Source organism: Amblyomma mixtum, chromosome 7 (assembly GCF_055824585.1).
Source record: "Amblyomma mixtum isolate Tamu chromosome 7, ASM5582458v1, whole genome shotgun sequence".
Classification (NCBI taxonomy): domain Eukaryota; kingdom Metazoa; phylum Arthropoda; class Arachnida; order Ixodida; family Ixodidae; genus Amblyomma; species Amblyomma mixtum.
The window spans coordinates 28068813-28082710 of NC_143018.1; the positions used below are offsets into that span (position 1 = coordinate 28068813).

At 47.0% G+C, this 13898-nt stretch overlaps 2 protein-coding genes across 5 annotated transcripts in view; both read left to right on the plus strand.

Annotated features, from left to right (window-relative positions):
* Window positions 1-9417: 9417 nt before the first annotated feature.
* On the plus strand, window positions 9418-13318 carry LOC149335440 (uncharacterized). Of its 2 annotated transcripts, none has more exons than XM_089552130.1 (2): window positions 9418-9554; window positions 10720-13318. In XM_089552130.1, exons 1-2 carry the CDS (start codon window positions 9540-9542, stop codon window positions 12766-12768), a joined length of 2064 nt encoding a protein of 687 aa, XP_089408256.1. In that variant the 5' UTR covers window positions 9418-9539; the 3' UTR covers window positions 12769-13318. The 2 variants fall into 2 exon arrangements, with proteins under 2 accessions (XP_089408256.1, XP_089408257.1); XM_089552131.1 differs by having other exon boundaries at window positions 9462-9554; window positions 10723-13318.
* LOC149335441 (uncharacterized) overlaps window positions 9450-13898 on the plus strand; it is a 51137-nt gene continuing 46688 nt past the window's right edge. For all 3 annotated transcript variants that reach the window (XR_016284061.1, XR_016284062.1, XM_089552132.1), the window contains exon 1: window positions 9450-9554. Coding sequence is in view for 1 of the 3 variants with exons in the window: in XM_089552132.1 (XP_089408258.1) it covers window positions 9540-9554 (15 nt within the window). In the remaining 2 variants the exon portion in view is untranslated. The remainder of the gene's footprint in view (window positions 9555-13898) is intronic.

The window sequence follows — 13898 nt, forward strand, 5'->3', positions numbered from 1 at the left end:
CGACATGAGCTTTTTGAACCAGCTTTGAAATATTGCTCCAAGCGATTTTCTGAGGCGGATAACCTAATAAAGGACTTTCAACTGAACTCCGCGTTCTTGGGCGAGGAAGTGGGAATGGCGCATAGGTTCGAAACAAATAAAAAAATGGTTAAGGGGGCTTGGACGTTTCAAAGCGACTCGGGATATGACGGACGCCGTTGTGAAGGATTGTGAGACCTCCGGGGTCGAACCCATTCTTGATACATGGGTCTTATACCTGTCTTTATACATGAAACCCATGCCATTATATACCATAGCCACTGAACCACCACAGTGGCTAACAAAAAAAAACGTTATTCCCTTTATAGTGGTCCACTAAGGTGTTCTTTCTATTGTCATTGATGAAGTGTTTACTAGTGGACTTATATAGTGGCTGAGGGAAAAAACTCGGGTTAATGAAATCCTTGCGCTAAAGAAAAAAATAACGAAACAATTTGTGCACACACAAATCAACAAGAACTCGAAAAGGGCGAAAACAATAACACCAGCGATGAACAAGGCTACTCCTATTCATGCTCATTAGTCAGTAGTGAGAACTGATCATATTTTTTGTTCATCGAGGAAAAAATATTCGTTGCAGTTAATTGCAGGCTTTGTTCATTCCGTTTCCGGAGATTTCGAGCGATCTCAACGGCACTGAGCTTGTTTTTTACTCAAGAGAGGAAACGATTATATTGCCGTTGAGTTCCTCCAAATTTTTTACCGACATTGGTCGTTGATTCAGCAGTGCCTTTCGAAAATGTAATGCTATATGTTTGCGTTGAATTATTTCTAGCTTGCTGATGTTCCATTCGAGTGAAAATTTTACCGCCTGTTACCGCGAACACAGCGAATTGATGTAGTGAAAACAGTTAACAGTCTCTATAAAATTTGGTTCATTAAGACGTCTTGCCGAGAGAATTTAACAGATACTGTTTTGACTGCGCACAGAGCGAATTCATTTAGCCAAGGCACGAAACAAGCTCTTTAAAAAATTCGACTCCTTTTGAAGTCTTACCGAGTCATTTCAATAGAAGTTCTTTTGACTGTCAACGAAGCGAGTAGCTAAGGCACAAAACATGGTCTATAAAATTCGACTGATTTGGAAGTCTTACGGAGGAAATTCAATCTAATTTCTTTTGACTGCGAACGGAGTGAGCTCATATAGCAAAGGCACAAAAAAGGTCTATTGAATTCGACTCATTAAAAGGTATTACGGAGGAAATTCTATTGAATTTGTTTTGACTGCGAATGGAGCGAGTTCATATAGCAAAGACACAAAAACGAGATATATAAAATTCTTTTCATTATAAAGTCTTACGGAGGAAATATTATTGAACTTCTTTTGACTGCGAACGAGTGAGTTCAATAGTGGAGGCACGAAAGAAGTTCTGTGAAATATGGCTGTTATGAACTCTTATTGAGCAAATTCTAAAGCATCCCTGTTGACTGCGCACAGAGCAAAATTATATAGTTAGGTTTCGTTAAAGAGTAAATATACTACTTAATGAGCTGACTCGATTGGCAGCGAGTTCTTATTGAGATCCTTTAGAATCATTAGGCTCCCCATAGATGTTCAAAAGAAACTCGAAATCCATTTTTGTAAGGGCGTTGGCCCACGTAACGCTTGGTCCGTTCACCATTCGTTCAATATACATTTATTTTCGAGCTTGTCTCCGTCCTGCTTAGTCGTCTTGTTACCAGTCACCCTTGTTTCACTAATTTCACCCAGTTCAGCTGCAGGTAGCGTCCTTATTTATAGCCACACACTACAGAATTTACCTGCACTTCACCACATTTGCAAATGGCGGACATGCATTGGCCTACACTCCCTCCACAAGAGCGTTACCTATTTACAAGTCTGTTATGAATCTGCAATACTTGATAGGCCACGTAACACTTGGTACCTTCACCTTTCGCTCAATATAAATTCTCATTTTCATGCTTGTCTCCGTCCTGCTTAGTCGTATTGCTGCCAGTCACCCTTGTTACACTAATTTCGCCCAGTTCAGCTGCAGGTAACTTCATTTATAGCCACACACTTTAGTTTATCTGCACTTCACCGCATTCGCACACTTCGTACATGTATCATTTGCACCTACACTGGAGTTAGACTTCAAACAGTAAGCATTACTTTTGTATTCGTAACATTCTTGGTACCCGCAAACACTTTCCTTCTAAGAAGCCTCTTGCTGACATCTTTATGTGCTAAAGTTGTTTCCCTTTTCATTTTCATAGATTTGGCTTTTCATCGTTGTTTTTGAATATAAGGTCGAATGTGCAGATGTTTCGCGTTTCTTTACATCATCAGCGTGACTACGCCCACTCCAGGGCAAAGGCCTGTCCCATGTCCCTCTAATTAACCCTGTCCTTTGCCAGTTGCGGCCACTGTACCGCGGCCAACTTCTTACTCTCATCCGCCATCCTAACTCTCTGCCGCCCCACAGCTACCCTTCCCTTCTCTTGGAATCACCTCGGTTACGCTTAAGGACCAACGTTTATCTTGTCTTCGCGTTACATGCCCTGCTCAAGCAAAGTTCTTCCTCTTGATTTCGACTAAGATGTAATTAACCCGCGCTTGTTCCCTTACCCACTCCGCCCGCTTCCGATCTCTTAATGTTATACCTATCATTTGTCTTTCCATAGCTCCCTGCGTTGTCCTCATAATTATTTGTTCATTCCTTGATCATTCTCTCATTTACTGCAAACTCTTTCACCCGTACCTGTGCAATTCAAACGCAAACAGACGTTCTCATCAGTGCAGTCATTCCAGATCACCTGTATATGCTAATTAGCACCTTTTGCGTACTTTCAAGGGGGCCTCTTGACCAGGCAAGGTGGACGTCAGTCCGGCTCTTTTGTGGTGTGCAAGGTTGCTTTCTTTTATAAAATACTTTTGTCTCTATTTCTCGACTTCTTTCCCTGCCTTTCCTGTCTCCTTACGTATTTCGACTGTATGTTCATATCTCAGCCTTTGTTGTTCTGTTCGAGTGTACAGAGATGTTTAGTGTGCTTCCTACTGCTGTGAGCTGGAGCACAAAGTTGGATAAAATGATACTTGTGGGACGTGCTCAGAAGAAAAAAACCGATGCGAGGATTACAAAAAAAAGAATACCGACGTGGCACAACTACTCCACACATGGAGAGAATAACGTTCTAATAGCCAGTGGTGCAACGTGGCAAGCGGGCTTCTTCGTCTCCTTCCCGAAGCCTACCGACCGGGTGTGATCACCAACCGTTTCCACGCTGCTGCTTCCCGTCAACGCAACGAGGGTTCCTGGTCAGCGCCTCTGGGAAATCGACGCCGTGATTTTCTGCTTCCGGACCGTCGTCGTCACTTCGAGGGCTCCAGTGTGCCAGCTCCTAGTTGCTGCCGACGGGGCGTCCCTGTCCGCGGCCACCAACGACGGGAGGCGGCGCGTCGAGGCCTTCAGTGTCTACCCCAAGTGAGCAAACGGCTTTCGCACTTCCAGTGATCATTTACACTTATCAGTGCTAGCTGTTAGGGTGCCCTGAGAGGTCGCATTATCCACGCACACCCTTACACCCACCTAATGTAGTGCACACAGCCTGCACAGCCACCACACTCAAGGTCAACCTGTGCCGCAAAATCCTCTTATGCACTAAGAAACCCCAAAAAAAAAAAACGCACACCCGCATCGTTGACTGCTTACTGTATCCGGGTGGTCCTACATTGTCAACGCTGCATTTCCACACCCGACCATGTTCCTAGATATATGGATAGATGAACGACCATTACCTACCGTGCCCTAATGACACAACGCTACCCTTTGTCGCTTTGTCACCGGGTAAGTGTCCGGTCACTCGTCGTCGACCACGCACGACAGCTATCCATGAAATTCACCTTAATACAAAGCCAAATGTCGGGGGGTCTTAATTTTTTGCTACAAAATAAATTTGCTGGTCCCATAGTTACATTGGTTGAGTGCGGTCAGAGTACTCGGAATTCCTGGCTTGTGTCATATTGTTTTTTGTTTACATCGCCTTTTGTGTCTGCAGGTGGGCTGGCTGCGTATTTCGTGTATCGGGCGGGGCCGCCTCTGATCTCGGATCTGGCCCTGCAGTGACAGCCGCGGGTCGTGCAAGAGTACTCTGTTCCTCACGGTACTCGGAAGAATCTGGTTGTCCTCCTCGATCTGGAATGTGCACCGTTACTGCATTCAGCGTGCTCTTGCCATGAACGGATCGTCTTCGCTGCGGTGTTAAGCCTGTTCTTCCAGCAACGTACTCCACCGCCTTCATTTCAGATCCATACTCTAAATAAAAAAAGACTTCTGCCCTGCAGTGGGAGTGCTCAGGCTGATGATTATGATCATGAATGCACGCTTTGCTTGCAGGGATATATTTGCTTCCTAGGACAATACTTAAGGGTAGCGGAGTGGGTTCCAAGAGAAGGCAAGCGTAGCAGGGGGCGGCAGAAAGTTAGGTGGGCGGATGAGATTTAGTTTGCGGGGATATGGTTGCCGCGGCTGGCAAAGGACTGGGTTAATTGCAGAGACATATGGGAGAGACTTTGCCCTGAATTGGGCGTAGTCAGGCTGATGATGATGATGATGATGACAATAGTTATCGTCTTGTCCAAACGTTCATCAGCGAAGAGAAGCTCCCTCCCTAACCTTGTTCATTTGGTGCTATTTATGAGCCCGGAAGTTAAATAAATCAGCTCTGGCCGCAGTGAAACTGACCAGTCAAGTCTCATATCTCACTTAGAAAATAAGCAAAACCCTCATTCGAGAAGGAGGCCAGTTGGGATCTGCACGAGACTGAAGGAAAGGCTCGTCTCCTCTGCCAGCCACTCATATCCGTCAAGAAGAAGAAAACTTTATTAACCAAAGGTCCCCACTTCGAGGCCGGGATGGGATTCAAAGCGACTCATCGCTTCCAGAACCAGGCGTCTGGATTCCCCGTGCGTCTTGCCCGTAGCCTCATCGACTGCATCGATAAGCGATTCGCACGTCGCCAGCAGTCGGAGGGCCTGCACCGACTCATCGTCACCGGAACAGTTTAGTACGCACTGGACTGCTCGGTTGAGAAGAAACCGATTTCTCCTTAAGGCATTCAGGAGCGGGTACATGTTAACATCATCAGAATCGTAACTGAACTCGAGGCTCAGAAGAACAAAGTTGTCCCTGAGTGCCCGCGACAACGAGGGGAGGGCGCTGTCCGCAAAATAGTGTGTCCTAAATTTTAAAGTCTGCAACGTTCTGTTTCCACAAAGCAAACCGATCAGAGCCTTGAGATCTTTCTGTCCGCTAAGATGATATAAGAAATCCGCATCAACGACACTTTTCTTTCGGACAAGACCACGCATGAAGGCAGTTGAAAGCCCGGAAGAACTTTCCGACTCTTCGACGGTAAGCTTTTTCAAGGAGTTTGTTGACTCCAGAATGGCCACGAAGGCGCTGGAGCACGCTTGCTTACCAGCACCACGAGAGTCGATGACGATCTCTGTAACTGAAACGAAACTCATGCTCAGAGCGGAGAAATAATTGACCACAGCTGCTAGCTTAATGCTTTGCGTCCAGCTAACGTACAATCAAGTAGAAAAGTAGTTTTCTTTTCATTGACAGGCTGTCCAGTGTTCTAGACCAGACGTGTTCGACGCCATCCCCAGACGAGCATACTGGTCCGCTGTGAGAGTCGAGGGTGGAGTCCAGTCTTCAGGAACATCGACGCTATCCAGACGCACGTACTCAAGAGCGCTGTTTCGTGCAAGGGCTTCAGCAAAACTCGGCACGCATTCAACCGTCAACCTACAATAAGACAAATCCAGACGCCGTAAGGAAGAATTGCGTTCCAGCGCCCTGGCTAGAGCGCAAGCGCCCAAATCGCCAATAGTATTTACAAAGAGGCACAACTCCTGAAGGGTGTTATTTTCCTGAAGAATGTCCGCGATCACCAATGCCACGCTGGTGGCCAATTCTAGGTTCTGAAGCTTGAGGTACTTGAGCCCCTTATTTGCGCGCAGTGCTTGCAAGCCGTCCCACATACCGGACTCAGGAGGTGACCTACTTGAGGAAAAAAATAGCGCACACGAGAAGATGGGACAAGCGAGGACACACAGACAAGCGCTAGCTTTCAACAGACGGTTTATTGCAAAATCGGGAGCATATATACACATGTCCAGAAAGGCAACAAAGAACAGGAACGAAAATAACATAAACAAGACACACACCCCCTCGGCAGCCATCTGCTTATCGTGCCAGATATGCAAGGTCTTTTTTTGACAAATTAACGGAATGTTCACTGACACAATCCGGTCCAGAACGCACTATGTTCGACGCTTCAACAATCTCCCTGCTAAGTTGGTCGCGGTGATGGTACAAGATTACAGTACCTTCAAAAATTGGACGGCAAGGAGGGTCACCGTCACATGTCTTGCAATGCAAAGCCAGATGCCCGTCGACACCACCTCTGACTTTCTTCGCATGCTCTTTTAGGCGTACGTCTTTCGATTTATGAAAGAACTGGAGACCTTAATTTTGGGATGACCCTCGTACATCACTCTGCCATCAATGCAGTACATGACATTATGTACCAATGGCTACCAGGGCACAGCGCTTAAGGCAGATTCACACGACGGGCCGTTCGCCCGCGGCCCGCGCACTACGTGTTGATGCGTCAGCACATTTAGAGGCGCGCTGCCGGCCGTGAGAGGCCGCGGCCGGCAGAGCGCCTCTAAGTGTGCTGACGCATGAACACGGTAGTGCGCGGGTCGCGGACGAACGGTCCGTCGTGTGAATCGGCCTTTAGCAGGCAATCACCGCGCGGATGAGGTCGTGCGAATTGCTCACCAGGACGGCGATTTTGTGTCGATCCCCCTTTCGAGATCAGACACAGCGGGCAGGCTTCGCGCACTTGCGCGGGACATCCCGATTGCCGCGTGGAATTCCGGCCAATTTGCTAATTCACGTTTAAAATCCTTGGACCCAGATCTGAAGCTCCGGCATACATCCGGGCTACCACGACGTGAAGAAACTTTACTGTGTCGCCTGTGTCTTAGTGTGGCTTTCACCAACCATTACTCTTTCATAATCGGAATGGCCGATAGCCCTGCATGAGCCATCTGCGGGTATGACGAGGCTATATCCCACATTATTTGACTGCCCTGCCTACAGCGCCGAAAGGCAGCCTCTCAGCCGTGCGCTGGAGCGTCTGGATCCACGCCCACTGGCGGAAATGAAGATTCTCGGCCACTGGCCACGGCGATCGTCGGCGGTTAAGGCCTCCAAGGCACTGCTCCGTCTGTTGCGAACTTCTGGCCTGCATGATAGGCTCTGACTTACCGAACGTTGACTTTACATGCGACTTCAATTTTCAGTTACTCTCCTTTCTCTTTCATTTTTTTTATCCCTTCAACCCCTTCCCCCCGTGTAGGGTAGCAAACCGATAATTGTACCGGTTAACCTCCCTGCCTTTCCTCTTATTCCTCCTCATCCTTTCTACAAGATTTCTATATTGTGTGTGAATTACGTCATATGGGGTCCATAACTTCCTCTACGCGCTATCCATACAGTTAATGACTCCATGTGCTCTATGTAGACTCTATATGACCTATGTGGAGAATATGTGGAATTACGGGATTCATCATATGGAAAGTTTCAGTAGTGTATGTATGTCCATATGTGGGCTGTTCAATTAGATGCAAATCTGATGACTTTCTATTTCATTGTCCCAACTTCCTCTGCACCTCAATTTCTTCGCGTTACGAGGTTCCTATGTAAGTATTTAGATTATTTGGGCCGTACTTTTTTGCTTAGCACTTTTTCTTCATATTTAAAAAACTTTTATCACACGCAAAACGTCGAAGTATCCTTGCTGCCTATTTTTGCTTTCGTTTCACAAGTCAAGAATGAATTGTTGCGTGGTATATCGGCAATCATCACCTTTTCATCGTGGTTATGCGGCGCAGAGTTATTTTCTAATCATATTTTTTTCGGTTCATACACCGTTCACGAATTCAGTTTTGCTTCCCAGACTCTTTTCTTCACACAAGTCTAAATGCGTGTCGGCACGTTCGCATGTCTGTTTCAAAGTGACACGGAAATGCAAAAGTTACATGAAAGAAAACGCAGTCAATCGGATGTTATGTCACGTAAAGTAAAGTAATTTAAATCCTTCACACGGCCATCAACAATTTGCGTATTTTCTGTTACCGTGCCCGGGGGCCCTTACCTACTCCCTGTGCTGATCACTCGGCCAGGATTCCCCTACCCATGCAACCTTACTTATCCATCAAACCGTATCGGTCGCAAATGGTACGGGGACGTTAATTTTATTTCTTGTTTACTGTCCAAGCTAACGAATATCCCGCCGCCGCGGTGGCTCAGTGGCTATGGTACTCGGCTGCTGACCCAAAAGACGCGGGTTCGATCCCGGCCGCGGCGGCTGGAATTTCTTTGGAGGAGAAATCCTAGAGGCCCGTGTACTGTGCGATGTCAGTGCACGTTAAAGAACCCCAGGTGGTCGAAATTTCCGGAGCCCTCCACTACGGCGTCTCTCATAGCCTTAGTCACTTTGGGACGTTAAACCCCAGAAACCAAACCAAACTAACGAATATCAAAGAGTCAATGGGCCGGGACATCGTCCACTCCTCTCAACATATCAATGCCAGTGCAGTCTTGCAATATGATAACTTCATAATGGGCCACTTTGTTGCATCAGTACGCCCATGATTATTAGGTAAGACCCTTTAACCACCCATGTAAGAGCGCACGGACTCGGACACGGATTGCCCAAATAAAACAGTCCATTTCGTCATTCAAATTTTCTTCTTCGGGATGTTCTCCAGCTCAATAGTAATCTCATGAGCAGACACGTAAACAGTATATATTCCTCCCACCATGCATTGATCTGTTTGTTTAATGTCAACCGTTTCAATGTCACATGCACAAGAGCAGCCTGGTCCTTACACGAGCACATAATCTGAGTGTTCCTTGAGGCGCAGCGGGAAGTAAGGCTGAAAATATAGACGGAATTTCCTTTCTCTTCATAACTATTTCACAGATCTACTTACTCAAGTTGGAGTACGTTACGATCACAGCTGTACTACGGTGCATATAGCGCTTAATATTTCGTCAAGCCGGAAGCCACGCAGCTGTACGCGCACTGCCGCTGGACTCGTGGAAATGACAAAACTACAACAGCGCCCCAAGCGGACACACGCTTTCGTCTGCAATCGGGCAGAGTGAGCCTCGCCGCCCTACTAAGCAAACGCTGTGAACGAGAGCTCTGAAGTGCTGATCTCGGAGGCGAGAGGAGTGTTGTTCGGCATAAATCAGAGATGGCGACAATGCAGCTGTTTATGGGGCGTGTACGGTTATTGGGACAAGGGCGTTTTGAAGGCTTTCGGGCATGGTGCCGTCGCCGCTGTGTGAGAGCGGCGCAATGTTAAGCGCTTGCTGCAGTATATGCAATAATCCGTGCGATCACAAGTGCCTCCTCTGTTACATCCGCCACTACTCGCCAGCTGAACTGTAGACTGCAACCCCTGTGCCTGTATGCTTTTGCCCCACGTGAGTTTTGTAGGTCCCCGTGCAAGCGTTTCTTCTATCGTCATCCACTAGAGTAGCAGTCATGTTTTTTTTTACCCGTGTGCACTGCTTGACGCCGCGTTTTGCCTTGATAACTGTAGAGAACTGGGCTCTGATTTCATTATTCTCTGCTGCATTTACGGAATACGCACCTTAAAACTGTGCTTGCAACGTTTTGAGGAAAAACACAGCGCACTCCTAAGACACGGACAAAGAAAGGCTGACGGACAAGGAAAGGCTGATCTGTTCTGACTGACATTTCCCTCCGTCTGAGGACGTCAGTGCTACATTCTGCTCCGCTGAATGACGTTTAAAATAACTGTCTGAAGCAACCGGTGAATATAATTAATATTGAGCGTTTCGACTCACCAAAGACTGAGCCCTTTCCAACGCTGATCGCTGTAGATACAGCAACCTCCGCTTACAATTTAAAAAAGCGCGGGTGTTTTGAATATACTCAAATCACAAGGTCAGGTTATTTGGCCCTACTTTAGTTAGGCGCTTGTTGGCGTATGTTCACAAACTTTGCGTTACGTGTGTCTGCTAACAATAGGCTTGATGGCCTGTCAAAATGCGTTTCAGTAATGCTTACTGGCGGACCAGTTGGTGCATATTTTCGTAAAAGGACTTAGCGCCGAAACAGACAGCACAGAGTATAAAAGAGACGAGATAAGCGCAACTTTCAACTATCATTCACAGCGTATGCGAGTGATCATATGACAGTCTGAAGAGGGAGAGGAGGAGCCAGGAGGGAAGAAATGCCTTTTCACACATACCGATCTCCTATCACCAACAGATACTCCCAATAAGATGACCAATCTTATATGCGAGGCTTTCAGCCTTGGTCAGCTAGCCCATGATTGTGAGCACACGGAAGTGTTGCGTAACACATCCACGGTTACAGCTGCATGGCTCGCTCGCATCCATTTGATAAGTTCTTTTTTTTTATTTGTTTCAGAGTATGACGATCTAAGAGCCTCGTTTTCCAAACCTGGCAACAAAGTGCTGTTTGGTGACCTAACACAAATTCGCTAACGTGTTGTGTCCTCATCTATACCCCCATATGAAAGCGCAGTTTTCTCATCATGTTCTCCCTTTTGATGACATCACTTGATAGTTGAAGTTACTCTGCTTGCTTTCATTCCAGAAGAACATCATGAAGATGGCGCAAAATGATCTTCGCAGTATAGAAAGGGAAATACATTGTTTGGATTCTACACGGATTGCTAGCAAAATCAAGAGTTTGTTAGCCGCGTTCAATGATCGTGGCGTGGACCTCAACGCACCTTGCGGCGGCACTGGGAATCGTACTACGTGCTGGCTGGCCTTGCACCTGCCCGATTTGAACAGAGTTCTCTGCACAGTCTCAGTGCAGGTCGTGGAGCACACGCCTGGTGCATTTACTATGAACTGTGTTTCAAATGGTGACACGGACTACGACAGCTTTTATCTCGATAGTGCCCTACTGGCGTACTGGCTTCTCAGATGCCATCGTTGCATCAAGCGACTTGAGCTCGCTGGTGAAGTAGTTTTCCTAACCAACTTCTCTATGCTGTTTTGCAAGGCGCTAAGGGCTAATAATGGTCTAGAGCAAGTCCTAATAGACACCACTCATATGTGGAATACTTGGCATGGAATGCACGTGTACAGTGCCCTGGCTTCTACCCTAGCAAGTATGTCTGTTCGCCTAAAATTTTTGGACATCCAAAACCTAATGGCATCCAGCATCGCCGTGCAAGAAGTGGTCAATACTATCAGGAGAGGTGCAGTGGATCGCTTGGCCGCGTGGAACGGCATGTCAAATAGAAGTGCATCGAAGCTATTACGTGCTGTGGGCAATTCTTCTTGCTTGAATGTTCTTGAGATGCAAGGGTCTCTGATATCACCTTCAAGCGCTGCTCTTCTTGCGACAGCTTTGAAGGAAAACATGACACTACGGAAGTTGTCTGTGTGCTATCTGGGCGCAGATGTTGTGGGTACCATCCTTACCTCTCTAAAACACAACAATACTCTTGAGGAACTGTCACTCCTATATGCCCATGAAATATCGGACAATACAATGTGGGATGGCTTGCAGGCATTGCGGACGAACACCAGCCTCAAGTGCCTGAAGCTCGTCCAGACATTCTTTACAAGCAGCTGTGCAATAGTCATAGCAGAAATTTTGTGGGAAAACACTGCACTTGAAGAGCTCTATCTTTCGGACAATCCGATCAGCAACCTCGGAGCACAGGCATTAGCTAAGGCTCTGCGCGAGAACGCTTCTTTAAAGCGTCTCGATGTGTCCAACTGCAGATTGACTGAAGACATTTTGTCAATCTTCGTGAAATCTGTTGCCCGAAACACCACTGTAGAGTGTGTGCGTCTCGGGAACATTGAAGTTTCTGAGGAATGGACACCGTCTTTTGCTCTCACACCAAGTGTGTTTACGCGTCTCGATGTGGCATGGAACACGCGTGGGCTTGAGCAGTGGGTGACGTGCATGCCGCAAGATGATCAGAGCCGCTCTCGACTGAGCATTTCCTGGACAGAGAGCGCCGATCCTAGCAGCATTGCAAGGTGGTGTCACTCGGCACTTGTCAGCTGTGCTTCGCTTACGGAGCTGGTCATTACTTGTCCCGACACACTTGCACCGGAGTGTGTGGAAGGTTTTGTCTCCTTTCTGGTGACGACAGATGCGCTGAAAAAGTTTACTCTAGGTAGAGTCACGCGACGGTACAACGTTGTGACCGAGATTATCTGTGGCCTTGCTCGGAACAAGACTGTACGTGAAGCGGAGTTTTGTCAGCATCTCCACACTGACCAGGATGTCAAGGCACTCCAGGAATTGCTGCGCACCAACCGAACCTTGCACCGACTGAAGTTCAGGACGTACAATCTTGGCAAGAAAGCCATTCGTTTGCTTGCTCAGGGATTAGAAAGCAACTTTGTGTTTCTTTCTCTAGACTTTGAAAACTTCCCTGCATTGAAAACGTACCCTCTTCAGTGCGCCCTCAACAGGAATCAGTCGCTTCTCAATCGTGCAGTGGAGTGCGTGTTGAACTCCTGTGTGGATGTCGAGTCGATGCAAGCTTTTTCTCTTCTTTCCACTTGTGACTCGCTTCTGGATGCCGTGGCAGTTGTTTCCGGCAAGACACAGGAAGAATGCAAACGCCTGGTGCAAGAAGCAGAATGCCGGCTGTCGGGTAATGTTTGAAATCGATGACAATGTGTTCTTTGAAGCAGCCTCAGTGCGACGTCTGGATTTCAATTCGAGGCTACCGCTTAGGTCAATTCACAAAGTCAGTGTAAGCATGTTCCTTCCCCCAAAAGATATGTCCTTTGCTCATTTCGTGAAATATTTCAAATTTTGTAGCAGTAAAGAAGTAGAATAATGGTTTTCACCGGAACGGCGCGCACTAGGACACGGACACGAAGGGAGACGCGACACACACGAGCGCTGTGTTTGTCGCTCGTGTCGATTGGCTTGTGTCGCTTCACTCGCACACAAATTTTAAGTAAACACAGTGACCAATTAACACGCGAAATAATCGAAGCAGCGCACATCGTCTGGGCTAAAGACGCATGCGTCAGTAGCCCCTCCTTATCGATCGGTTCTAAAGAATTGGCATTTTTAGCAAAGGGAAAATGATGATGTTGTTATCGTCCTTGTTCAGTGCGACATGCATGAATTGACTATGAATCTATGAATGGATGGTTTGTTTTCTTTGTGTTGTTGGAACTGTATATATGCCTCGTTCCAAACAATAAACACCAGTTGAAAGTACAGCGCTCGTGTGTGTCGTGTCTCCCTTCGTGTCCGTGTCTTAGTGCGCGCTGTTCCGGTGAAAATGAGTTACCAACTTGACCAAGCATCTGTTTTGTAGAATAATGGACCGTACAGTTCCTAGAGAATCTCCAGTTCTTCCTTGAAACTAAGGATGTTGTCGCCGTTTATTCAGTGCACACAGCCTGTAGTTTGCTTAATGCGAAATTCCAGCACCATTTCTGTACTCCCATCTGCTAATGCTTTTTTTCTAAAGATATGGGTACCTTGTCCTTGTACACATATGGTAAGTTTTCTAACCGAGATGTAAACTAAGAATTAGCAGTAGTTCAACTCTCTCTGCCTTTTCTTGCATCCTGTTCTTCATTAATGCTTCCTTCTTGCTCACCATTTCACCTAGTTTCGTCCCCGTCGGTAGCGGCTGCCTGCTCTGGTGTGGCAGTGTTATAATTTTTCCTAAACTTGGTCCAATCTGGAAGTCGGGCTTGTGTTGTTGGTCGCGCGAAAGGATGGGTCCTAATCGTAGTGTTCAGGAGGCAGTGGTCGCTGCCGAGGGTTTC